This window comes from Hyaloscypha bicolor (genome assembly GCF_002865645.1).
Source record: "Hyaloscypha bicolor E unplaced genomic scaffold K444scaffold_53, whole genome shotgun sequence".
Taxonomy (NCBI): domain Eukaryota; kingdom Fungi; phylum Ascomycota; class Leotiomycetes; order Helotiales; family Hyaloscyphaceae; genus Hyaloscypha; species Hyaloscypha bicolor.
The window spans coordinates 2916280-2941479 of NW_020194555.1; the positions used below are offsets into that span (position 1 = coordinate 2916280).

General features: G+C 48.8%; 13 protein-coding genes across 13 annotated transcripts; 6 read left to right on the forward strand and 7 right to left on the reverse strand.

The window, feature by feature from the left end:
- Positions 1-37: 37 nt before the first annotated feature.
- On the forward strand, positions 38-1229 carry K444DRAFT_610852 (10 kDa heat shock protein, mitochondrial). The gene is made up of 4 exons (XM_024879834.1): positions 38-155; positions 303-530; positions 657-715; positions 771-1229. Exons 1-4 carry the CDS (start codon positions 153-155, stop codon positions 793-795), a joined length of 315 nt encoding a protein of 104 aa, XP_024739733.1. The 5' UTR covers positions 38-152; the 3' UTR covers positions 796-1229.
- K444DRAFT_351255 (carbohydrate-binding module family 18 protein) lies at positions 1180-3885 on the forward strand. The gene is made up of 3 exons (XM_024872105.1): positions 1180-1270; positions 1614-2280; positions 2331-3885. Exons 1-3 carry the CDS (start codon positions 1263-1265, stop codon positions 3711-3713), a joined length of 2058 nt encoding a protein of 685 aa, XP_024739734.1. The 5' UTR covers positions 1180-1262; the 3' UTR covers positions 3714-3885.
- A 2528-nt stretch (positions 3886-6413) lies between these two features.
- On the reverse strand, positions 6414-7920 carry K444DRAFT_651744 (uncharacterized protein). The gene is made up of 3 exons (XM_024885736.1): positions 7465-7920; positions 7141-7237; positions 6414-6960 (listed from the first exon to the last, which is right to left on the reverse strand). The coding sequence occupies exons 1-3, from the start codon at positions 7812-7814 to the stop codon at positions 6523-6525; spliced, it is 885 nt and encodes a 294-aa protein (XP_024739735.1). The 5' UTR covers positions 7815-7920; the 3' UTR covers positions 6414-6522.
- A 563-nt stretch (positions 7921-8483) lies between these two features.
- K444DRAFT_642006 (transcription initiation factor-like protein IIA gamma chain) lies at positions 8484-8950 on the reverse strand (the record flags this gene model as incomplete). The annotated part of the gene is made up of 3 exons (XM_024884688.1): positions 8484-8636; positions 8696-8843; positions 8904-8950. The coding sequence occupies 3 exons, from the start codon at positions 8948-8950 to the stop codon at positions 8484-8486; spliced, it is 348 nt and encodes a 115-aa protein (XP_024739736.1).
- Positions 8951-9168: 218 nt separating this feature from the next.
- On the forward strand, positions 9169-9973 carry K444DRAFT_642007 (F1F0 ATP synthase subunit C; the record flags this gene model as incomplete). The annotated part of the gene is made up of 5 exons (XM_024884689.1): positions 9169-9226; positions 9271-9305; positions 9359-9450; positions 9498-9806; positions 9859-9973. The coding sequence occupies 5 exons, from the start codon at positions 9169-9171 to the stop codon at positions 9971-9973; spliced, it is 609 nt and encodes a 202-aa protein (XP_024739737.1).
- A 100-nt stretch (positions 9974-10073) lies between these two features.
- On the reverse strand, positions 10074-11405 carry K444DRAFT_351314 (uncharacterized protein). Its single transcript, XM_024872106.1, has 3 exons — positions 11002-11405; positions 10385-10875; positions 10074-10329 (listed from the first exon to the last, which is right to left on the reverse strand). Exons 1-3 carry the CDS (start codon positions 11323-11325, stop codon positions 10227-10229), a joined length of 918 nt encoding a protein of 305 aa, XP_024739738.1. The 5' UTR covers positions 11326-11405; the 3' UTR covers positions 10074-10226.
- Positions 11406-11485: 80 nt separating this feature from the next.
- K444DRAFT_586225 (uncharacterized protein) lies at positions 11486-13656 on the reverse strand (the record flags this gene model as incomplete). Its single annotated transcript, XM_024877963.1, has 3 exons — positions 13347-13656; positions 13218-13296; positions 11486-13170 (listed from the first exon to the last, which is right to left on the reverse strand). Exons 1-3 carry the CDS (start codon positions 13608-13610, stop codon positions 11486-11488), a joined length of 2028 nt encoding a protein of 675 aa, XP_024739739.1. The 5' UTR covers positions 13611-13656.
- A 105-nt stretch (positions 13657-13761) lies between these two features.
- Positions 13762-14246, forward strand: K444DRAFT_511400 (uncharacterized protein; the record flags this gene model as incomplete). The annotated part of the gene is made up of 2 exons (XM_024873461.1): positions 13762-13975; positions 14035-14246. Coding segments are annotated over 2 exons (426 nt in total), but the record flags the coding sequence as incomplete, so codon positions are not given.
- Positions 14247-14393: 147 nt separating this feature from the next.
- On the reverse strand, positions 14394-15732 carry K444DRAFT_586229 (Atpbd1b protein; the record flags this gene model as incomplete). Its single annotated transcript, XM_024877964.1, has 3 exons — positions 15474-15732; positions 15071-15424; positions 14394-15043 (listed from the first exon to the last, which is right to left on the reverse strand). Exons 1-3 carry the CDS (start codon positions 15535-15537, stop codon positions 14394-14396), a joined length of 1068 nt encoding a protein of 355 aa, XP_024739741.1. The 5' UTR covers positions 15538-15732.
- Positions 15733-15854: 122 nt separating this feature from the next.
- K444DRAFT_610859 (mitotic checkpoint protein-like protein BUB3) lies at positions 15855-17206 on the forward strand. The gene is made up of 4 exons (XM_024879835.1): positions 15855-15885; positions 15956-16202; positions 16255-16337; positions 16386-17206. Exons 1-4 carry the CDS (start codon positions 15876-15878, stop codon positions 17102-17104), a joined length of 1059 nt encoding a protein of 352 aa, XP_024739742.1. The 5' UTR covers positions 15855-15875; the 3' UTR covers positions 17105-17206.
- Positions 17207-17663: 457 nt separating this feature from the next.
- On the reverse strand, positions 17664-21272 carry K444DRAFT_627707 (uncharacterized protein; the record flags this gene model as incomplete). The annotated part of the gene is made up of 4 exons (XM_024882834.1): positions 17664-19882; positions 19940-20367; positions 20500-20963; positions 21012-21272. The coding sequence occupies 4 exons, from the start codon at positions 21270-21272 to the stop codon at positions 17664-17666; spliced, it is 3372 nt and encodes a 1123-aa protein (XP_024739743.1).
- A 293-nt stretch (positions 21273-21565) lies between these two features.
- On the reverse strand, positions 21566-23438 carry K444DRAFT_610862 (DNA-binding domain of Mlu1-box binding protein MBP1). The gene is made up of 4 exons (XM_024879836.1): positions 23227-23438; positions 22962-23145; positions 21840-22914; positions 21566-21784 (listed from the first exon to the last, which is right to left on the reverse strand). The coding sequence occupies exons 2-4, from the start codon at positions 23023-23025 to the stop codon at positions 21751-21753; spliced, it is 1173 nt and encodes a 390-aa protein (XP_024739744.1). The 5' UTR covers positions 23026-23145; positions 23227-23438; the 3' UTR covers positions 21566-21750.
- A 652-nt stretch (positions 23439-24090) lies between these two features.
- Positions 24091-25122, forward strand: K444DRAFT_524568 (putative Rho GDP-dissociation inhibitor; the record flags this gene model as incomplete). Its single annotated transcript, XM_024874360.1, has 4 exons — positions 24091-24187; positions 24506-24831; positions 24885-24933; positions 24992-25122. The coding sequence occupies 4 exons, from the start codon at positions 24091-24093 to the stop codon at positions 25120-25122; spliced, it is 603 nt and encodes a 200-aa protein (XP_024739745.1).
- Between the last annotated feature and the right edge of the window lie 78 nt (positions 25123-25200).

Sequence of the window (25200 nt, forward strand, 5' to 3'; positions counted from 1 at the left end):
AAGTATTTTGCTCGAGAAGATCTTCGAAGCTCTGCGAAAGGAACCCAAGACCATTTTCTCCCTCACGCACCTCACGCCCTTTAACGACTCCACTGAACCAATCCATTATTACGTGCAATTGACTCAACGCAACAGCTTCAGAGCCCTCCAAAATGGTAAGTCCTCCACTTAATTCCCTCCAAATCCGAAGCTTTACAAATCAGTTCATGGCAACACTCATGTCCTGCTCTGTACCATAGCTCTCGCCGTCCTCACCCTGCATTCTTCTCCCGGGCACAAATACTGATGATTCCAATGAATAGTCTACAGCACTCAAATCCATCAAATCCCTCGCGCCGCTGCTCGACCGCGTCCTGGTTCAGCGTGTCAAGATGGAGGCCAAGACCGCGGGTGGCATCTACCTGCCAGAATCGAGTGTCAAGGAGCTGAACGAGGCCAAAGTCTTGGCGGTCGGTCCCGGCGGATTGGATAAGGATGGCAAGAGGGTTTCGTGTAGTGTAGCGCCAGGTGATAAGGTTTTGATTCCTCAGGTGAGTTGGGATGGTGTTTTGTTTATCCTCCGGGTCGGAGACGGGAATGGGGGAGCAGGATGTGAATGGATTCAGAGACTTGGGGTGGTGATGATTCAAGGTGGACTTGTGCTGACAAGATTTTAGTATGGTGGATCACCAGTCAAGGTTGGAGATGAGGAGTACCACCTTTTCAGAGACCATGAGTAAGTCAACATCACTCCCATCTTCGGCCCTCGGGGAATCTAACGATAATCGCAGTATCCTCGCAAAGATCAACGAATAAACGACCAGCTATACCGAATCACGAGAATGAGGGCAATGTACTATACATGTATCAAAACAAGCATAGCGAACAATGAGCAAGGGGAGTGATGGTGAAATTGTATAGAGGGGTGTGATTTTGGGGATGGATGAGATTTGCCTGTGCCATCTACCTTGGCCGGCGGTGTTGCTGGACTTTAAATGAATCTCCTCTCCAATTTTTGTTCCTGGTTCTAATGTATGCTCCCACGCTGTTTGGAATTGTAAGGCAAGATCTTCAAATAAGCCGGACTTCAGCTGATAGCAAGTACACTGGTATTTGATTCCATCCCAAATTGGGAGCGATTCACTAATTTTAGTTTTCTTGATTCAGCGGCTTCTTTTCTTCATTGTCCAACCTGGAGTGGGGACAATGAAAACAGCAAATTTCAATTCAGTGTGTGGATTCGATTCAGAATGCCAATTTGATCCAAAGCAACAACATGATTTATGTTCAAGTATTTATACTGCTCGTTCACAACCTCCTTCCACCTCTCTTCCACCTCTGCCCATCTGTCTCCATCTTCTAAAGAGGACTCAACCATGAAGATGCGCTCACTTGCTATTGTCCTATCTGCTCTTCAAGCAGTTATGGCACAAACTCTGTTCAGTGACTTGATTGTCACTGATGTTGATCAGGGTGCTGGGGCTTGTATTCGCATGCCTCAGTACACAACAAATGCCACGGCCCCTGTGACCGACCTCACCAGCCCTGATCTGGCTTGTGGTATGTCTGGCCGTGCTTGAGCTGTCGAAGCCGTATACCCCAAGGCAATCTGAGTCATTACTGATGTTCCATAGGATACAATGGGACCTTTGGTGTCTATCGAGTGTGCCGAGTCCAGCAAGGTGGTGTATTGACTTTCCAATTCAAGCAATATCCAGACAATTCGAAGCCCGGCGTTTAGACTCAAGCCACAAGGGACCTTGCAGTGTCTACATGAAATACGTCGACTCGGCCATCGCAGATCCTGGCGCGGGAAAAGGATGGTTCAAAATCTACGAAGAGGGCTATGACAAGAACGCATCACAGTGGTGCACGGATAACCTCATACAGAATAAGGGTTTGCTCTCCATTGTAGTACCTACCGAGCTCGCAGGCGGCTACTACCTCGTTCGACCCGAATTAATAACCCTTCAGCAAGCAGACAGTACGCCTTCGTTTTATACTGGCTGCGCTCAAATCTTTCTGGACTCCGGTCAAACAACCCTTCCGAAAGATGTTGTCAGTATACCGGGGTATATCAAGGCAGGCGACCCGGCCTTACAGTTTGATATCTCATCACCGATGTTACCGTACACAGTACCAGGACCAAACGTTTATCTCACTGACGTTTCGCCAATTATTCAACATCCTAGCCTGCCATTTCAGGGCGTGGGAGTTCTGCCTTCAAATGTCGTCCTTACAAACGCCAATTGGTTTGGAATCGAATTGAGCCCGTACTCGACAGAAGAAGATTGCAAAAATGTAAGCCTATCCCTTAAACAACTGCCGAATCTTTATTGACGAGAGGGCAGGCCACCGCATCATGCTACGACCAATCTACAGCTTGTATCTCCAGCTCGGGGCCAATCGGAACTTCTAATTGCAATATCTGGACCAAGAAATGCGATACGATGGAATCTAATTGTAATTCAGGGAATTACAACGGCCCTCCAGGTCAAGGCAAAAATTTGAATCCTACGCCTAGCTCAATCCTCTACCCCAATACCCATGCTGCAACAGGCCAAAGAATCTCTACTGTCGCGGGTTCTCCCATGGCGCCTGCTTCCGTTATGAGTCCAGAATCGACGTCTAGTACTATTACCTCTGCCTCTGTTCCCTCTACTTCGGAGTCGGCAGTAGGATCCAGTCCCTCCGCATCTGTGCCTAGTTCTGCGAGATCCGCCTCTGTTTCGAGCACTGTGTCGTTGACAGCCGGTACTTCTACTTCCATCCATGTTTCGAAGACTCCAATAGCAGCACTGAGCACTGTTATATCTTCCGCAGCTTCCTCTACTTCGCAATCAGTACTTGGCACCATCATCTACTCATCTATCCCCAGCTCTTCCAGATCGACCTCTATTTCGAATACATCAGTATCACTACTTAGCGCTATCACTTTTCTGACTGTTTCGAGTACTTTTGTATCGACACCAAGCGCCACCCCGTCTATCCCTTATTCGACTGCTTCAAGTTCGCTACCCAGTACTTTAGCTTCTGCATCCATTCCGCCTCCTTCGTCACCAACACCCTCCACCATCGCATCAAAGTCTACTTCTACTGATAAAGGATCAGAACTGACGGTTACTTCTTCCTCCTCAAGACCCGGTACAACGGTCGAGGCTTCCAATATAATCACCTTCGCTTCTCTTTCAAATACTGTTGTAGCACCATCAAGCCCAGTCGCCTTTGCTGCAACATCTGTCACTACATCATCAACCCTCAGCACTGTCCCTTCTCCCTCCTCTAATATCAGTCCAACTACGTCGATAGCTAGCACATCTGCCACAAGCACCCCTACATCTGTTTCCAGCCACTTGGGAAGTACATCTGTGGAAGTAACGACCATACTCTGGACACCATCTGCTCACCCCACCCTTCCGCCAGGCATTTCTGCATCCGCCCTGCTCCCACAGCCCGCCTCCTTGCCAGCGAATATCCCAACATACAGTCTAGCTCCGGGTGCAAAAATCTCGCCTGATGGAAAATACGGTCCCGAGGCAGGTTATACGTGCTTGGGAAACCAGAACGGTCCATGTTGCTCGGGCAACGGCTATTGCGGAGCGACGGAGGATTATTGTGGGAAGATGTATTGCCAGCCACTTTGGGGGAATTGCGATGGTGCGACGAGCAACGTGAGATTGATTAGACATCGACATTGGCATCTGAATCGTGTTTATTGGGGCAGCAATGATTGAGAGTCTGGTTCTGTTGTTGTGGGCTTCGTGGAGAGTTGAGGTACTACGATTGTGGGACGTTGTTGAGCGTGAATTTGGATAAGGCGGTCTGGTGGGAAAAGCTGTCGCTCTGCCTGCCTGATTTTCTTGTGGAGTATCTGTACTCAGTCTTCTGAGAGGTGGTAGAAATATCTCCTCAACCTCAAAAGCTAAGTAAAGCAGTTCTGAGTATATCTGGCTTGCTGAGCCCCGTGGAGGTTAAATGTGTCGCCGTTCAGTGAAATTACTGAGGAGCAAGTACTCGTCGGACTTCCAAGACACAATTCGTATAAATGACTACTAAGTCACTGAGTCAGTGAGTTAGATCATGGGATTTTTGTTGCACATCTCAAGAGAATCGCCAACGCCTGATTGGCCGGCCAATAGCCTTGGTCAAAGGTCACCTTTGTTGGTTTCAAGTGAACTGCATTCACACTATTCCATTTCAATGGTGAGAAGACATGTAGATAGCGCAGAGTGACCACTAAACAATGCTAGATATCCAAGGATCCACGCAGAAGAGCTGAAAGAGTAGAAGTCCTCACATTCACACAACTGATCGATGTGAGCAGAAACTTGACAGTAAACCTTCAGACGGATATTTGACAATTCCTCCGAAAATGAACTTGAATGAATCCTTGAAGACCAGAGACTCCAAAGTTATGAGAAAGCTGAATTTCCGGGTTTCTGGTGTGGCTGGTGTTTAATTCTTGTTGAGGCGCCTTGTGCCAGTAATAAGGCTTTGATGTCGTGTTTGCTTCCTTTTGTAGCAAGATCGTTCACTTTATATACAGGAGGTGATAGCGATGACTTCGGTTCCACCTACTACATTAGCACAGTCTTACAAATTTCCAACACTTGGGCGATTACTTCTGGGCTAAGAAAATTAGCTGTGGGGAAGAACCAGAAGGCAGGGGAGAGCTAAATAATTTGCCCTTGGTGCGACATTGAAAGGCTGGTCATATGACAAAACAATAGAGATTTTGGAACATTAGAGCTTAAATGTTTTAAGTATGAATCAAATGAGAGAGCCTATCATAAGCTAAAATAGTATGGATATCTGTCCTAATAGTTCAAGTGATATTGAAAGCTTACTTTTTCCCGTTCTGCCTCAAGAAAGCATAGTATTCTAAATCCGAGATATGGTGAATACACTTAGTGAGTTGGTGTATGAACTGCTGCTCGACTGCTGAATGACTCAAATTATTGGAGCAATCCATATCGGCATCACCAATGCAGCAGTGTCTATCTTGACAATGATATTTTTCATGTCCTAGCATCACGCGAACTTTGACCTCAAAACTGAATAAAGTGATCCACATTGAAGTGTAACCCTTCTGACTTGGAGAAGAATTCTACTTTCTCTGGAAACAAGCTCTCTACATGCCAAATGCTTCACTTGAAGCTAAAGGAAAAGGGGTCTGAATATTAGGAATTCTGAAATCTAAGAGGAGATACAACTTATCATTTGCTTATTCTTCCCGCTAAGTTCAACAAGCCCCTCTCTGATCCCTCGATCTATCCCTCTTTCAGTGATGGCCGAGAAAAGCACTACTAACTACTGTCCCAACCTCCTAAAATCAATGGATCCAACCATCTATTCCCAGAGTAGCAATGGCAAGTTCTTTCACTCCTCATCTCTAACAAACCGCAGCCTGTCAAAACCGTAAAACCAAATCAGCTCCCCCGGAACTTCTCTTTAGAAGTTCGAGGTAGCATCAAGCTTTTTTGATCCTTCACATCCACTATATCAAAGCGCTGCAAGAAGTACCACAACGAGTGCGGCCGCCTGGGAGATGCCTCAAACACCAACCAGTCTTGAAGATCGAAGAAGTATCGCTGTCCACTACTACTGCTTCCTTCGCGATTTGGCCGATTTGAATTGAAAGTCTCCCGCACCAACTACAAGTAGACCTTGTTCCAGAAAATAGAGGTGTTGTGGACCCGGAGAGCTGACCTTGAGGTGTGATTTACCATTTGGCTTAACCTCTCCCAGTAGACTGAAGGCAACTGCTTTGCGAAACTGTGAGAGGGAAGGTCACAGCCTGGGGTAGGCCTCGAAAGCAGCAACTTGTAGAGCATGACCTCATGGTCGAAGTGAAGCTCTTGGATACGTCCTTCCTCTGCGCTGACTCGAGTATGCATAGAAACCAACTATTCAGCCTCTAGCTCTGACTTCAATGGCGCAGCTTCATTGAGAAAGTGCCTTCGGATAGCTTCGTTGCAGATCCTACCCGCACTGAGCTTGACGAAGTTGTGGAGGAATTGACATGATTGTGCGAGGTCGAGACAGTTTTTTGACGGAGGTTGCGATATGATCTTGAGCAGTGTCTCGGCCAGGAGGCTTGTCAGAATATCCTGTTGCACCGACCTTCGATGTACCAACCGCTGAGGAAAATTGAGCCGCCGTTGTTCGGTACTAGTTGGGTGATTGAATAATGGTCGCAGTTCCGTTGATCGGATCGAGGAGGTGATTTGGGGACTGTGGTGTTGGTTGATGAAAGGTCGAGACCTCGAGGTTGACTCCAGGATTCTGCAGGTGAGGTGAATGCGAACAATTCGCTCTTCGAATATGCATTGGGTCATTTGACCGCAAAGCGTGTTTAAATGCCCGCCTAAATGCTTCCAAGGATTTGATGCCACTTGACAGATGAGACAGACTTGCACATTTCAGTCATGGGCCTCGCTATCTGAAATAGGTAACTGTAAAAGGATGACTTGAATATGGGATTTTTCACATCTATGGTGGGTATCACACGCCCAAAATGCCTCTATGTCTCATTCTGTCGTATCAAATCAACGTCCTGCCACTCCTGCCATGATTCTCTTCCTCTAGATCCAACTGAAGTACATCCTCTTCCTCTCTCTTCTTCCTCTCGAGCTCCAACTCATCAAGATCGTCCAACTCCTCACCAACAAGCAAGCCTTCAGATTCCTCGTTACCCGCCTCGCCATGCTCAGCCCTCGCCTGCTCATCCCCCTTTCCTTTCTCCTCGCCCTCTTCTCTCCGACCAATGATCACGTTGCCCGCGACCAACAACGCAGCACCCACAAACCAAAGCGGCGGTAGAGATTCAGAGAAGATCATCCAACCGAGAACAGCGGTGATCATGAAGTTTGACGAGGTATTGAGGATGCTGACTTGCGTTGTTGAAGTACCTCTGGCGAGAGCTTTGGTGAAGAGTGTCCACATTATGCCGTTGAAGATGAGATTTAGGCCGAAGAACATCTATTGAATACGATGATCAGAACTGAACTGATGCATAAAGACCTTGCAATGAAGCGAAAGGGTGCATGATTAGTGCGAAAGAGGTATGTAGCCATCCGGTGTAAGTGAGTTGAAATCCTGGTCATTCCGGAGATGAGACGGAACAAGAATAAAGAGTAGATGAGAAGAGAGAGAACATACAGCACGAACAACGACCTCAACACCTCCCTCGATATTTGATAAACCAATAAGATTCGCGACCCAGGTCGCAAAGCTAGTTGTAAGTTCTGTCGTGGTTCTGGGTATCAATCCAAGTCAGCCAACCGGGAGAGACGAGAATGTCACCTTCCGCCTGCACAGGTACCATATCAACGGTGCAGGTACAGGTCTCAGGAAAAGGGACAATGTAAAGAGTCACTAGCCTTCGACCCTTCCATCAAACCTTTAGCTGAGAAGAAGTATATCTTCTCCTTCCGCTGATTTGCCGTAATCGGAACCGCGGAAAAGAGAAGTGAAATGACGTACAACTTAGCAAATACCCCGTTGAAAGCCGCGCATGCACCGCTGGCCAGCGCCAGAACAATCCATTGGCTCTTCCTGCTCAGATTCTCCATCTTCTTTGCCTGGTCGTCGTCCTCAGGTCTCTCTTCGTCAGAAGGATGATCTTGAGATGGCGGAGATGAGAGGTGTCGTTGAGATAAAGCAGCGTCGTCCCTGGCACCAAGCAGGGGTTGCCGCGGATCATCAGCCGCGTCCATTGTGGCGTGTCTGCTCGTTGATATTGCCCCTGTATTGGAGGATGCGGTGGGTTGCGTGGCACCTGGTGTGGTGGTCACGCTGTCTTTCTTGCTTTTAGGTGCTCGTTGGCGCAGCATGTCTTCTGCTACGTGTTTGTTTGTAAAAGTGTACTATTGCTAGTTTGGTGCAGGGCGTTTAGACGAAGGTGATGCTAGGAGCAGCTTGTCTCGTATTGTGTGAAGCGTGGATTGGGTGTGCTTGGTGAAGTGTGCTGGTATCAAGTTTTTAAGGGCGCGGGACGGAGCTCGGTTGTTGAGCGGCCCGAAGGATTGGTTTTAAGGGGTAAGAAAGGGCCTGAAACTGACTGGCATAATCTTGCCTTTACGTTGAATTCAGGTGCAGATGGAAAAGGCCTTCACATCTATTTGCATGAGGACCTGCATATTAATCTCATTTTCATGGCTTCGTTGCGCCTTTACCCCGCGAGTCAGCCGCAAGTAGAGCAGAACGTGCTATAAGATCAGCGTTTTGATTGACGGCAGTCTGTGATATCTTTTCCCAAGACGTATTGTCTCTATCTCTGGGTTCATTCTTTGCCTTGTCCTTGACCTTTATGAACGCCTCCTACCCGGAACACCGTACCATAACTCTGCCAGAGCCCTCATGTCACCATCTCACTTCTGAGGAATAATCGGTGACTCTAGAAAATGGCGCAGGCATATCGCGCATGAATAAAGAACATCCTGCTGCAGCATAGAAGGCACTGCGATCCCAGATCGATAATGTAAGGTTGTGGAATGTCCTAGCTATTGAGGATCTCCAGGCCGTTTGCTGTTGCAGCTCACGATCTTGACCTTGTCCGCCTGCACCGTCTGACTCGAGTTCTCCATCTTGAAAGTGACGTCCTTTATCAGGAAGGTCCAGACCTCGTCGCAGAAACGGTACGTATCAAGATGACCCTTTGCCCTGTTAGCCTCGCCGCTTCCCTTCTCCTCATTCCCCACCAGGGCCCACATACCTTGAACGTCAACCTCGCCTTCACTTTATCGGCTAATACCTCAGTGATGCTGCGATCGAAGTTCGCCAGGATCTTCATCGCGAGTTGGGGCTCAATGCGACGCTCGCTGATCAAGTCGTCGAGGGTGTCCGTGAGCGCCATGCCGATGCTAAAGGTCTCTCAGTCAGTACATGGTAGCAAACCGGCTTGTAGAGCAAAGGCACAGTACCTGCTACGGCGATAGAGCTCGTAAAAGGACTGTCCGGTCGCCGCCATGATGGTTGTGCTGGGGGCGAGACGACGTTGTAGAGTCGAAGTTCTTCTTTGTCGTGAACTTCTTGATACACCAGATATGCCTGGAAGAATGAGTCAGCAGGCGCTAGTGAATTTGTGGAAGCCTAGCTCGGTTGAGCTTCGCGATGCTTGACAACCTTGAGCTGTCAAGACGACGATATCTCGAGATCACCAATCCGAAATCCAATTCTGGCGGCAAGATGAGTTTAAGATATGGAGTTGGTAGTGCTACCACGGCATTGGCTGTAGTCGGAGCTTGTAAGATGAGGATTCTAGGTTAAAGACGAGACTGACCTTCGCAGATATGCTCTTTACTGGCGACGGAGAAGCTTTTAATGTATGTTCAACGCTTGAAGACTGTGTGGGAATGGAGACTGATGTTGGGGCTAGGTCGGACAATTCCTCGAAGACGTATCACCTCACGCTTGGGCAAGTTTAGGCATCGGACTTTGCATTGGATTGTCAGTCGTTGGAGCTGCATGGTAAACACATCTCTTGCCCAACATATCTGTCTCTGATCAAATCACAGGGGAATCTTGATAACAGGCTCATCGATTATCGGTGGTGGTGTCCGCGCCCCTCGCATCCGAACGAAGAACCTCATCTCCATCATCTTCTGCGAAGTTGTCGCCATTTACGGCGTCATCATGTCCATTGTCTTCTCGGCAAAGCTCAAATTCGTACAAGGGGATGCTCTGTATTCAGGAAGCAACTACTACACTGGATATGCGTTGTTCTGGGCTGGCTTAACAGTGGGGATGTGTAATTTGATCTGTGGTGTGTCTGTGGGGATCAATGGTAGTGGCGCAGCGCTGGCTGATGCTGCTGATCCGAGTTTGTGAGTTTCGATGAAGCCCTCGAATAGGGTGATCACTAATATTGCGCTGTAGATTCGTCAAGATTCTCGTCATTGAAATCTTCAGCTCTGTTCTCGGACTGTTTGGCTTGATCATCGGGTTATTGGTATCTTCCAAGGCTTTGGAGTTCCAAGGAGCAGATGGATAGGGAAGATGAAAGGACTACGACTTGTTGGCGAACGAAGACATCCAAAGGGTTTGTCGTGTATATTGGCAAAGTGGTAGGGCGAGGCGTTCAGGTAGACATTAGGGCTTTGGAATGTTGCATTACAACGGATTGGTGCTGAGAACGTATGTATATTTCTAATGCGACGCAAGACCAGTTTGTACCGGCCCTTTTTTCATGCGATTAAGTTCCATGCTATCATAGTACAGAATGGAGCCGCCGGTCGAATCGTCTATCATTCCCGTCCTGAGCCATTGCTCATAGATGGGAGGGTTTCTCCTGCTGGCGCAAAGCGCTTGAAAGACTCGAAGTCCATTCCCCTCATCCTGAACTTCTTCCTGTTCCAGAAAATTAGCAATTGGTCCCTTTCTCCATACCTTTCGGACTGCTTACCTCCAGATATACTCCACCTCCCAACCCAATTTCAAACCATGTTGAATATAAGATCTGTCTGCCAACGTCAAGCCGCCATTGTTTGTCAAGTACGGGTTGGAACAGCTCTCCAATGGGATACCCATGTAATGAGCGCACGAACACCATTGAGATAACTGACGATTGGAATCGTAGAGCTCAAGGTTCGGTGGATAGTATAGGTGGCGGCGATCCTGGTGTTCTTCGGAAGATTGATCGGCGATTTGGAGGAGGTCAGAAACCGTTCGATTGACGTATGGTGTGTAGATGAATGGGTGATCGAATTCTGGCTGTGGGAGGTGGCCGCGTTTCAGAGGACTGAAAAAAGGGTTGTAAGTCGAATCAAAATTGCGCGGTGGCCATATTTGGTTCAAATCCAATTCTTCCTTTGCTTCCTTCTCTCCCTTTCCGTCCTTTCGGATGATCGTCATCGGAATTCCGTTCTGTGTTTCATTGTGGATTGTTTTGGGCATCTGATTGCGAGGTCAGCGCCTCAATTTCAATACAATTCCCCACTGGTGAAGAGTCACTGGCTAGCGAAGCCTGTTGAGAACGGTGGATGGGTTGGGATAGCGCAAAGAAGGGTAAAGGGCAGTCACCTTAAACTCATCCTCACATTTCCTGCAAAATCCCGACTTTCCTCTCCACCATCGTGGTTTCCTGTCGCCTCTGGGCCTAGTGAAAGCCGTAAAGACTGTGTTGAAGTTGTAGAACATGTTCGTGTATATCACTTCCTTGCACGGAATCAACTTCCCCGTCATACCCGCTTTCCACAGTACCGGTGAGCAGTAGCTGGTGATTTCAATGAATCGATGGTGGCATCCATTGTAAATGAAGTAGCCGAATTCGCACATGGCGCCAGTGTTGGGGTTTGTTTGAGCTGCTGCTCGAAGGTGTTCAGGGGAAGTGTCCAGGGGAGACATCGAATTCCTAAGCGGGATTCAAATACGCGTTGGAGGGCGATTATTGAAGGAAAGTACGCGTAGAGGAGTCAGGAAGGACAAAACCACGACGATTGCTCGAACGCCCCTTCCTATTAAGCTTCAACAGACTTCAAGATTTGAAGTTTTCATTCATGCTATATTACAAAGCATCAAATTCCGTCTTCATTCTCCCCATCAACAGAGCTTCAACGGTCGCTCCTTTCGGCAATGATGTCTTGCCGGTTGGAAGGCAAAGCAAAGCATTCGCGCTCTTCAGGCTTCCAACTCTCGAGCTTCGTTGCCCGCCAGTGCTACTAGCATGCATAAGCCCATCCTTGCCCAGAGTCACAATGGAACGGTGATACTTTGCTCGCTGAGGGTCAAGACAAAACTCGTGGTCCAAGGTTACCAATACTCTGGGCAACCCTGCTGGAGAAATTCCAGAAGCATGATGCAAAGAAGGCAAGACGAAGAGGTGAAATGTCACCACAGCTGATACAGGATTACCAGGTAAGGAAAATATGACCTTTGAAGCTCTTTCTCCGCTGTTATTCTTCACCGGCACGGTTGCGAAAGTCGTTGGCTTTCCAGGTTTCATCGAGACGCGTCCGAAGTGAATCGTGCCCCCCAGAGATCGCTCAATCGTCGGTTTTAACAGATCGAGCTCACCCATGGATACTCCACCCGAGGTGATGATAACATCAACCTTACGGAGTCCATCTCGCAGCGTCTGCTCAAGATCCCCGGGCTTGTCTTTCGCAACACCGAGATCAACAGCTTCAAAACCATGACCCCGCACCGCGGACAGCAGAGTTGGTCGATTGCAATCTCGAACTTCTCCTAGACGCAGCTCGCCGGGTCTGCTGTGTTCCACAATCTCATCTCCAGTTGAGAGCACGCCTACGACCGGTCGTTTGTAAACCAAGACTTCTGCCTTGCCGACTGATGCAAGTAATCCGAGTTCTCCACCGATTGCTGAGATCTCTTCTCCTTTATGCAGAATTATTTCCCCTTTCTTGATATCACTTCCAATCTCTCGGACATTCTCTCCTGGGTTCACGTTTTCGGCGAGGATCTCGATCTCTTTCTCTTCTTTGCCATCCTCAGTCATAGTCTTCAGGACGGTGTCTTCCACCATTACTACTGACGTTGCACCAGGTGGAAGTGGTGCACCAGTCGTAATTCTGGCGATTTGACTTCGTTCTAGAGGAGGAATTTCGCCAGGGGTAGCATGAGATACTGATACCACGGGAAATGTTCCTTTGCTCGAGCCGCCTTCTTCTGGAGCAATCACCGCATAGCCATCCACAATACTCGCTCGATACGCCGGAACAGCCTCCCCAGCCGTGACATCATCTGCCAGGACGGATCCGACCAGATTTCCATCGACTTTGGCTTCTACAATTTGCGGCAGAGGTGTTTGCTCTTTGATGAGTTTGATGGCTTCGTCAACTGATAACATGGGGTAAGGCGAAGAACGATTTCGTCTTGTTGGCCCCAGGCTTGGATCATTTGACTTGGGGTTCTCCTCGGAAGATGTGTGTCTAACTGGCATTGAATGAGCATGACCATATCCGTGACCATGCGAGTGCCCATGCGAGTGACCGTGACTATGGAAGTGTGGTTGGTGGCCAGATGTTGAGCTAACTCCAGCTTCGTTCTCCAGCTTTCTCACACCTCCGGCATGAAGGGATCTCGAGTCTGCCCCTGCCGCTTGAAGGCATGCATGAGGTAGCAATCTCAACACAGACTGCAGATTCTCCTTGGCCCCTTTTGGAGACCCCGGCAGAGTGATGATTATGGTCTTGTTTCGGACCCCAGCCACTGGCCGTGACATGAGGGCAACTGGACTTGTCAGCTGGCTTCGAAAACAAGAGAAATCCGAATCTCACAAGGAGTGACTGCATATGAGGCCGCAAGCATCCCATGAACAAGTCCTGGTGCATGCTTATGTAGGAGAGGGGTAACAGCCTGAGATTCATGAGCATCTCTTTCCTCGAACCCTCTAGAAAGTTACCAACCTCAGGAGTACTATCATGAACTGCAAAGCCTGTACCACCCGTAGAAACAATAAGATTGACCCCATCCTCTTGATTAGCCCAATTCATGATACTCCGTTGAATATCAAGCACCTCATCTCCAACAATCTTCGTGTCGACCACCTCCCATTTCCCTCCTCCCTCTTGCTCAAAGACGTCCTTCAAGATCCCACCTGATGAATCAACTGAAGGGTCCTTCGAGGCAGTAGTAGAAACTATCAGTATTGCAGCTTTCAAAGTCGACATTGTCTTTGTCTGGAGAAAGCCTGGTACATTGAAACATGATGCTCGGCTGGCTTGCCTCGAGATTTCATTCAAAAAGGTTCCCCAGCCTCGCGTCTTCCCCAACTTTTTTCTCTGCAAGGCGCGACGCCAGCATCTCACAACCACAACAACAATGGTCCGACTCAAAAACCGGTATTTACTGGTCAATATCCTGTACCCTGAACTAGAGGACCGCAAAGGGAAGACCAAAGTCCCGGATATTGTGGAATTCAATCAGCCAACGACAGACGCCTTCACAGCCGGAGCTCTGCTGAAGGGGCTGAAAGCAGAAATCGCGGACGTATTTGGAGATTACGGATCTGGAGCTATTTCCGAGAGTCTTAATGGTAATTACGAAGTTCATGTAGGCCAAGTTAGAAACTCTGCTGATTTATTCGCCTTTCAGTGAAGTATCTTTCTCCGGCGACCTCGACTTTCATCCTCCGAGTTTCGCGGGCATATTATAAGCTTGCTTGGGCGGCATTATCACTCATGACTTCTGTCCCTGTCAAGGACGGCAAGAACTGTGTGTTTAGAGTAGTGCGAGTTAGCGGGACAATTAGGAAGGCAGAGGAGGAAGCTATTCGGAGAGCCAGGGAGCTGATCTTGAAAGCCAGACGGGAAATTGGCGAGAAGAGCGATTCGACACTCGATTACATATTTGGAGGCGCGGGAGCGGAGACTACGAAAGAGAAAGGCGTGTTGGTGGTGGACAGGTCAGACAGCGAGGACGAAGAAGACAGTGACGGTGATGGATGAGGGGCATCATTGGTTCTTCCTAACTACTTTTATACCGCTTCCACCAGCAGGTATCGGCATATTCCCCAGTTCATCGTCGTCCCCCATCTCAGAGTCCGCTGCGGGTTCGGCCTTGTCTCGAATCTTGGCTTGCTCGGCCCACTCTCTACTCTCCTTCTCGTCGTAATCGTCCTTCGCATCCAGCCAGCGCTCTTGGACATCTTTGACATCCATTGTGGTTACGCCTTCTCGCATTGCGACTTGCCATACGGTATCGTTGGCTCCCTCGGCCCCACCGAACGCATATCCGCCAGCTCGGTCTATAACTTGCAGGAGATGCATCATACTTCTTTTGTCCTCTACTGCCAACGTCTCGAATCCTACCAAGCCGAAACTTTCTACAAGCTCGACGATAGCTGTATTCAGACCTTCGAATTTCGACCCACGCATTGCCGAAGATTCCTCTTCGAGGTGTGGAAGCAGGTACGATAGGTCTTGGACTTCTGTGTAGAAATCGAGGTTGAATGGGAGAGGAGAATACGTAGAGAGCTTGTCGACTTTTGTAAGAACATTAAGATGGGGGAGATCCATCTGCAGCATAGCTCGCAGAGATAGGATGAGATTGGATATGTAGAGTGAAGGGAGTGTCAGACAATACGAGTCTGAAAGGTGGAGGACTACAAGCTACTTCAGTCAGCAAGGACCGCAATGAAGAGGCAAATGGAAGCATGCTCTGTATCCCAGCTTTTGTAACCTGAAGAAGATGTTCCGTAGTGAGGAATGATGTGTGTAAAGCTCCACTTGTCCTGGACAATCGAATAACACATAGTCCTCTCCTAGCTCACTCAGACCAGCCTCCAACCATTCCATATTATGTTCTAGCTCCTCAAGCGCATAAAGCACGGCTCCATTTGGTCCTAAATCGTCTTCTTCCATTATATCTTCTAGTTTTATGAGATCCCGGACATCTATTGCGCACGGGTAGCTTGTATGATCATTCGCGGGATCGAGGTTTACTACGGAGCATTTTCGTCCTATTGCGGACATGAACTGTTGCACTGAGGCATGTTAGAGCCGTTCATGATGTAGAGAGGTGCAAAAGCATACTCCCATTGCAATAAGTACTCTTTCCAGATCCAGGACTGCCCAGCACAAGCTGTGCGAACGGCATAGTGGCGAGTCCGGGAGCTCTGGTTGCTGTCGAAGATTCAAGGTGAGGGGCAATGTGGGGTGATGGTGATTTGGTTAGGACTGAAACCCTCGAGGCTTCGTGTTGTAGACGTTGATGGGACGAGTAGACCTCGATCACAGAGGTTTTGGTCTTCAAAGTACGGAGTCTGATTATCTGTGTTGTCTTGGTGTTCGGCGTGAATAAATGTTTCCAGAACATTGGTTGCCCTCCCCTTTTGGCGATTTTTAGGCGGTGAGCTCGGCAGAAAGCAAAATAAACAAAGTTGATCTGACTTTGCTTTTCTCCTCACCTGTGTGATTTTATTGAAGTATTGCAAGATGGCTCCGGGTATGTTCCTTCTGTCTAGTTTGGCTCCATTGCATATCCAAGAAATAAAAGCAGTGCTAACCTCGCACAGCAATCCAATTCGAGCTTTCGCAACCACCCACGGACGCGGTATCCTCCCTCAAGTTCGCGCCCGAATCTCCCACACTATTGCTGGTTTCTTCTTGGGATAAGCATGTCTACTTGTATGATACACAAGATCAAGAAGCTGGCGGCAAGCTGATCGAGAAGTATGAGCACCGAGCACCAGTCCTCGATGTTTGCTTCGGAACCGACGATAATGAAGCTTTCACAGCTGGAATGGACTGGCAAGTGAAGAGGTATTTAATTATAACAACATTTGTGTTACTTATCCTGACATTTTTTTTTTAGAATAAATCTTAAGACGGGTGACCAGACAGTACTGAGCACACACGGAGCACCGGTCAAGTCAGTAGTCTACAGCAAAGAGCATTGTGAGTTCTCATCTTCAATTATAGTAACATGAACTCATAAAGGCTCAGCGCTACTCATCTCAGCATCGTGGGATTCCACTCTCCACTTCCACGACCTCAAAGACCTTTCGAGGGGGCCAACTATGATTACCCTACCCGCGAAACCACACTCACTCTCAATCACAGCCTCCAAACTCGTCGTGGCCATGTCCTCTCGTCTTGTCTACATCTACCAACTACAAGCTACTGCCATGTTAGCCTCGCAAGCAAACGGAGCAACCGCTGAACTCAAGCCGTGGCAACAACGAGAATCATCACTGAAGTTCATGACAAGAGCTGTGGCTTGTATGCCGAACGACGATGGGTACGCTACGAGTAGTATTGAGGGACGAGTGGCCGTTGAGTGGTTCGATCCTTCTACAGAATCACAGGCGCGGAAATACGCTTTCAAGTGCCACCGACAGCCAGATCCTGAGGGCGATGGATCCGATATTGTCTATCCTGTCAATGCCTTGGCCTTCCATCCTATCCATGGAACGTTTGCTTCCGGTGGAGGAGACGGTGTAGTTGCGTTGTGGGATGCTGTTGCCAAGAGGAGAATCCGGCAGTATCAGAAATACCCAACCAGTGTTGCGGCCGTAGCATTTTCAAGCGATGGAACGTACCTAGCTATTGGTGTTTGCCCTGGATTTGAGAACGGTCAAGAGGATTACACCGGTGAGGGAGCGACCCATGTTTATATCAGGGAGCTTGGTGAGACGGAGGCCAAGGGAAAAGGGGCAAAATGATTGTACGAAACGGTTGGTCAGTTGCTCTACTTAGCACGGCGTTACGGGGTAAGAAAATGAAATCAAACTTCTCAAAACAGCAATGAAAGCACTCACACGCAGAAGAACCTTGCCCAATACGTCATATTTCCTCAGCTTTAAAAGACGGAAGTCTGCGCAAACTCATTGGTGGCTAGTCTGTCATCCATCTTAGAGCATATCCAAGATCAGGGACTCTCTCATTGTGCTTCTCCTCGCGGGGTTTCTCATACGATGGTTTGGCAAAAGATTTCCTCAGCTCACGTTGACGAATGTAAGTCAATGAGTGTTGCAACTAGGTTGTTTATTAGTAGCATCTTTTGTTCGTTGGTGAAGATGAGCTCTCTATGGATACAGGCGCCAGCATATCATAGCATTATCCTCAGCTAGTTAAGGCACTCTCCCCCATGCCATTAGCTCCACCAAAATCCTCCTGTATTATTGCAAGATAAAAGCATACTTCCAAGCAAATCTTTCTTGATTCCACTTCCAGCCGGACCCCGATAATATCATATAATGGAAATCTTCCATGAAGCCCTCTCTACAGTGTGCTTGGTAAGAACGGTGGTTTGAACTGTAAAGAAACAGTTCTCTTCCGTGCGCTTTCTGGTAATGTTCCTAAGTTGAGACTCGCCTGCCTGGTCAACGCCTTTAAGCTCTGCTCCTGGCGGCCTGGACTCTCGCCCAGCGAAGTTCGCAGACGGCTTCCACTTTTCACTGGAGAGACGGTATGCTGGAAAGCCTCTGCCACCGTAATACCTCCAGCCAACATTGTATCGCTACCTTGTTTTGGTTGAAGAAAGAATACGTGCGCTGGCATGGACTTCGTTCGACTCAGACTTGGTCTTTGAACTGGCGAGCTCAACTGTCCTAATGCCCGCTCCATATAACTCATCTGATGCACGAATGAAAATTGTGTTTCAGGAATCTCTGGCTGGCTCTCTCCAGCCTCTGAAACCTCGTCAGGTCGTGCGCGTCGGATGATCGTGCGAGAGTCACCAAGCTCGATTGAGCCTTGGGTATCAGATGCATTTGCAAGTTCGTTTTCGGGTATTAGACTATTTCGACGAGATTGCACCACTGTCAGTTGCTGACTTCCCAATCCTGAACGCCTTCTCGACATACGGCGATGAACAGCTTGTCGGTTTTGCGAGGGTGCTGGTGTGGGGCTGTCGACAATGTCCTCATCTACTTCCATTACCAAGCCACTTGCTTCGGGGAGGCGTGGTCGCCACGAGCCATCAGGATCATCAAGATATCCAGAATTCGCCGCGCGGAATTCGTCTCGTCGGGAGCTATGTCCTTTCACAGCGGTCATGTTGTCTTTGGTGTCTTGTCCGCCAGTGCCTAGTAGAGACATCGGACATCGAGGCGAGGCTTTCAACTGTTGCAAAGCTTGCGAAGTAACTTCTTTCAGAGCCTCGGCTGCGTTTAGGACAATTCCAGCACGGGTGTCCTGGCTCTCCTGGTCAGGTTGGGGAAGATTGTGTCCGGTTTGTGCGGCTCTGCTGACTTCTGGGTTGACAGACATATCAGCCTGCCCGTGTAACTCCTTGGCACCAGCCTGAGCGGAAACCTGAAGGGTATTGTCAGAATCAGCATTCTCAGCAACCGCCTCTTCGTCATGTGATTCTTCTTCGTCTTCTTCGTCTCCTCCTTCATCATGGTTTCTGTCCTGCTCAGAGTCTTCCTCTGTTGTAGGCTCTTCCTCATCCTCTGATGCATCTTCGTTCTCACTCTCAGCTTCTAAGTAGCTCTCGGCGCTCTCTCTGTCGCTGTCCCCTTCCTCATCAGGACTCTCGCTGTCATGCCTAGTATCTTTTGGCCGTTTCTGCACAGAAACCATCCTCAATTCTTGCGTAACTTCAAGGCTCTCCTTTCTAGCACGAAGCCGGGTCTTCTTATTTATCGACGTAGCCACCAACTGTCGAGAAATGCGGACATCGTCCACACCACTGAGAAGCTCTCGAACTCTTTGACTGTCTGACGTTTCCGATGTCTGCAAAGTTTCCCTTGTTGGGCTATCGTTATGTACAGCAGGTTGTTTACGTGTCAGTGGAGAAATTAGATGTGCGGGCGTTTCAGACAAGTCACCGATACTAGGAATAGTTGGTGTGTGCCAGTCCTGGAGAACATTCTTTGTTGGTGGTCGACGTTCTTCGGAAACACTGACCTCTGCTTCCATTTCTTCGCCCGGGCCGTCTATCGGCATATGGTTTTGATCATGTTCAGCCTCGGCAATGTCGGACAAATGCTGTTCAAAATCAGAAGGCTGAGCAGCTACGTCGCTTTGCCCCCCATCTCCTAAAACATTTTGAGGCTCAGCATGAGTATTGGAAGTTGGATTTGTTCCGCGGTGTCGTTGTTTCCTCCTTGGAAGGGGTCGTGACATTTTAACCGGAACCGCTTCCAGAGGTTTTTCAGGCACGAGGGTCAACTCGCCAAGTTTGATTGCTATTTTCTGACATGACTCTCGTCGGCGAGTAGGACATTTCACGGGCATATAGAGACCAATTGGTGCTGCCTCTTTCCCTTCAAATCCATCTGAAGGCACGAGTGGCAGATGACTTCTCGTAGAGGGAAGGTTCTCGTTCTCTGGCATACGAAATAGAGAGATATCGATAGCTCCAAATCCTTTGTGAGGACGAATATTGATCTTCACGCGTAGGCCTGGCTTGTAATGCTCTCTTTCGCTGGCATCCGAGTCTTGATCGTCCGTCTGCTGAGAAATCGGATCCTGGGATAGCGCTACCTGCCTGCCTGCCGCAAAGAAAGTTCATCAGCAGTAGTTCTCAAGTACAAGATTATAGACCTCACTGCTATTCACTTCGATGTCCGAGGTGCCAGGCCGTTCACCCACGGTCACAAGCTCGTTGACTGGTAGTCTACGCTTTTTCTTCGGTGATTTGCCATGTTTGTCGGCAGATATTGTTTCATCTCCAGCAGATTTGCGGTTCTTTCTCGATGTTCGTGTGCTGTTGAGCTTCTGTAAAGCTTGCTTTCGGACCCCAACACTGGGTATCTGGCGGCCTGAACGTCTTCGTTTCTTAGAAAATGGCTGCTCTGAATGTGCGTCACTTTTACCATCTGCGTCATTCGCGAATTGTCTCGAATCATCGTGGGTCTTTCCTTGGATAGCACTCCTAGCTCGCTTATGACTGCTACGATTATTTGTAGGAGAAAACTCATGGTTGTCCTCGCCGAGGTGAAGAATCTCCAGATCAAGGTCGGTGAGCTGCTCTTCTCTAGGGAAAAATAATCAGTAAGTTGCGGTTATCAACGAGGAGGTCAGGCCCAACAATTAATCAATTTGCTCCGATCAAAAAACAGCGAGAAAATGAGGTATGAAATAGGAATAGGACAGGACACGGACTTACTGCTGAGGGCTGAGTGGGAGTTCGTGAGGTTCTGCTGTTCCTTCTCCGGTGATTCTATTTCCAGAAGCACTTTGCGCGGGATGCTGAGAATTGTTGTGGAACTCCTTAGGGATACCTTGAGATGCTTTACGAGCCACCTTCAAGCACTCTTCTAGTGTTCGAGTTTCCTTGCTCTGAGGAGAAGGAGTATCTGGAAAGCGAAAACTGCTGGTAATTGGTTCCGCGTACAATGTAATTGCGGATCGCTTCTGGTCTGGTGCTGAGGGAGCCTCCTGGGCAGGTGCTGTCGCTGGGGCGGGATTGTCTTCGGGTGGCTCGTAAACATCCCGACGGCCCTTCACCCGTGGAAAACGTCTACTGGGTTGACGCGATGTCACAGGAGTATGTGGAAGCGAAAGATTGGATCCGTCGACAACTACAAAAGCATTCCTGTCGTCAATGAGTCTTGCAGTCGCAAAGTGTGTCTTGTTGGCAGTCAGCTTGGATTCATCTTCTTGTACAATAAGACGTACCTTCAACCCACCACCTCTGGGCGGTGCCTTCGCCTCAAATGGGTTTGCAATTGAACCTGTGATTGGTGAACTGAGACCGACAGGAGATGCTTCGCTTTGAAGAGTTTCGAGTCTTCTCTGCTTCGCAATGATGAACCGTGTAAGATTAGGGGTCCTGGCTGCGCCTTCGGCCACGACCTCAGGCGAAACATAAGGTTTCTCAGCCCTCATTCTTCTCACCTGTGCAAGCTCCTCCTGGGTAGGAGGGGCCTTTGTCACCATATTGGGCGAGTGGAAGCCTGCTGGAAGAATTTGTCACCATCAAAGGTGTTTCAAAAGATATGACGGCTATTATGTCCAATCACTGATGCGTGGCAGGTTAGATGCCTCCGTGAATAAGGTGTTGCAGAGCAGTTGGAAGTGACAAAGGAGGCAAGCACGACAGGTCTGACTCGTTTGGCCATCACGTGACATAGCTCTTTGGACAGCCTTTTCATTTAGGAAAGTGCAATAGCCTAGAATGCAGAAAGAAAGAAGGTTGTCTTAAAGATTCAAATTAAAGAAGCCTATCAAACAGAACCTATGGAAAGGCCAATTTTATCGAGTACACAACAATCTTGGCTGTATGTACTCTGACCACGATGGATCCGGGTATCCTCAGACACCTTCCCACATGGGGCTTGGAGCTTGATGCCAATCAAAAACGCCTGAAATACAATTGAGAATGGAAGGAAGCGACTCTACGCATCGATTCGCCACCTCAGAGAACATTGAAGGCGTATTGAACAGCGGCACTGTTACTGAATTAGCATCGCTGTTGTCCAGCCGGGGGGGATGAGAATGACTTACCCAATGGCCAAAGTAGCACTAATGCCGAGCAATGCTCGTGTCTTGATTTTCTCTTTCCTCAATTCGGTGGTTTCGACCTTTGCCTTCTTAGCGCGGGCACTTTCTGCGGAATCGTCTTCTTTCTCTTCATCCTCGGCTTTTCGCTTGAGCTTCTTGGAGTTGCTAACGACTGCTCCGTTCTGATTCTTCATTGCGACATCTACCATTTCCTTTGCCTTAGCAATCATCGCCTCTGTATCCTCAGGCAGAGGCAGTTCGGGGGATCCAGCTGGCATTTCAACCTCAACGTGAGTGTGAGTTGTCTCGACATCCCCTTTAACCTCCACCTCGGTATCAATATTAACGCGGACAACAGGCTCCTCGGTTGACTCTGCTTTCACAGAAGGGGCTTTCAAAGCTTCCTGGAGACTTTTTGGGGCTGGTTTCTCGGATGGTTCGAGAGATTCTGACTTGACAGACTCGGATTGTGCAGCGTTCTTTCTTGCTCTCTTCGATCCCACAATCTTCCTTGGAGACGCAATTTTGCTTGGAGAAGCAGATCTTCGAGGACGACCACGAGTAGGAGTAGGAGCTACCAATGTTTCTTGAGGCATCAAAAACTTTGGAGGTGGGGAAATTGTCTTTGGCGTGGCATCTTTCGGAAGGTTGATCTCGATAGGCTTATTGTCTAAGAGCGCCTTGATCCATGGCAGAATTTGATACTCCTCAGCAAGTTCAAGAGCATGCTGCGGGGGAATCCACACGTTGCCAGCTGTCTCATCGGAGCTTGTCGTTTCAAGGCTCTTAATATATTTGCGCTCCGTCTCCTCTTCGGCAACCTCGGCATACGGGAAAGTCGCCTTAAACATGCCTGTTGCACTTATGTATCCATCATGACTGCGGCGCATAAGGAAGTAGGAAGCAGGCGATGGCTTGAAGATGCCGGACATGATACCTTTCGGCAACGGGGCTCGGAGGTGTGCATAATCGAAAGTGCCCAGATTCTTCGGCTTCGTTGAATTCGACGTTCCAACTTGACCAGCTTTCACCGCAAGATCTGTCTGGCCCAGACGGCGACGAGAAACGAGTTGATCGTCTTTTCGACATTAGCTTTGGTAGCAATTGGCGCCTGGGAGATCTTACATTCCGGAACTTCCTCAGTCATGAGAGGATTTGTCCTCGCTGGCAGATGACGACTCGGAGCCATTTTGCTTGGGTTTTATTATTTGTGGATCGGGATGTTGAAGTCGATGATGCTTGACCGGGCGGAGCGGCGACGGAGCGCAAGGGGCAGAGACAGGAGGAAACTCCGCGACTTTGCTAGAACCCAAAGGGGCGTCAGCAACGAACTTCTACCCATCCAAAGCCCGCGCACTCAGCCCTGGGATAGGAACATTGTAGAACTCACCAGTATTCAGATTGCGCCTGCGAAGAAAGAGGTGTCGCGACTTGCGGTAAGCTGATCTGATTTCTCCACGCGCAAAACGTTATCGAAACGAATGGGAAAGAAAAATCTACAGGCGACGGTCGCGAGTCGTCAAGGAGAGGAAGCCACTAGGAGCGAAGGGCGATAAGATATGATATCGCGGTCGCAGTCGCAATGCGAATAAACGTCTCAAGGATTGGGGGATTCGGATGATATCCCTGAGGAGTTCGAGCTCGTCTCGATGGACCGACCACAAGGCTGCTTTAATCAGAGGCTGGGGACGGCCGGGGTATTAACGAGAGCCGGCTGTTTCCTAAATGGGCGATATAGTGCGTTGGCCGAGACCGTGTCCTGGATGTTCAGAAGCCTCGTCGATGAATTTGGATTCAATGATGGCAAGATGAAGCAGTCAAATAGCTCACTATCAGGTGTGCAGCACTTGTATTGCAGCGTTGTCTACAATTCGGGATCTTCCTCCGTGGTGACTTGTACAAGAAATCCGGGAGCCCCCTTTAGTCACGTGACTCACTGCCTGTCCCACAAGCTCAAATTCCGGGCCTGACGAGAAGTGCACAAACTAAGATTGACCGCTCACCTGCCCATCTTACAGGGGTTTGTGATTTCTTTCGAATCTCACTGTAGTTTATTCACGTGCGGGACCTTGCAGAAGGGCGGTGGGTGGCAGGGATCCAGCCCGACAAAACAACCCCACTGCGGATCGACCGCAAAGTCTCCCAGCTTGAACCTCACCGTGTCAGACTTCATATCTTGAACATCTCACATTCATAGCTGAAACCCTTCCCTTCTCTGATCATAACCATCTTTGCACCACATCAAACAGCAAAAATGGCCTCTTCTAACAACGAACAAGATCTGCTACCGGATCAGACTGAGGGTTTCAAGGTTGGAGAGAAGAAGACGATGGATGAATATCACCAGCTTGGTATGTGGCAACCAACCCTTTCATTACTATTTCCTATTGCTTTGCATCGTTGGGGCATCTCATTTGGTATTTGCCCGTGTTCTTTATTCAAGTTCTATCGCCAAGGTAATGTGACATCCTCAAATATGATGGAAGCAATACTTCAGGAGTTCCCCTGAACTGATGGCATCCCCATCGCGAGTCTCGACTTTCTTGAGTCCTTGTACTTTATTGTTACCTTGATTGTTCCCGAGAGTCACAGAACAGTGAGCTGGCGCGATATTACCTCCAGAACGTCGTGAGCTGGACTCGGAGTTTGCGCTAACCAAGAACTCGTAGATGCCGACGATGAAGCTATGACACGCTATAAGCAATCTCTCGGTCTTGGAGGTAGTGGCAAGGACCTCTCAGATCCCAATGACCCTCGTCACTGTATCATCCTCTCCCTGACCATGGACTCCGAAGGCCGCCCACCCGTGACCATTGATCTCTCCGAAAAAGGCTCTGAAACCACTCTCAAGGACAAGCCTTTCAAGATCAAGGAGGGTTCCAAGTTCAGCATGACAGCGAAGTTCAAGGTCCAGCATGAGATTCTGTCGGGTTTGCACTACGTCCAGATTGTCAAGCGCAAAGGTATTCGGGTCAGCAAGGATCAAGAGATGATCGTATGTCTACCACAACTTCCCCCAATATACTATGTGTCCTAATCCTGGAATAGGGCTCTTATGCTCCCAGCACCGACCAAACCCCATTCTACACCAAGAAATGTAAGTTCTCTACCTTCCATGTCGTTCTTCCGGCTTGAGTGAGTCTGATCATAGGCAGTCGCCGAGGAAGACGCCCCGTCAGGTATGATTGCTCGTGGCCACTACACCGCAGTCAGCACATTCGTAGACGACGACAAGAAGCGACACTTGGAGTTCGAGTGGAGCTTTGATATTGCAAAGGACTGGTAGATGCACTTCCTCACCGCTTTCCAGCACAAGAAGTACATGGGTAGGCGTTTGTTTTCGTTGTATTCAGCGTACATGAGA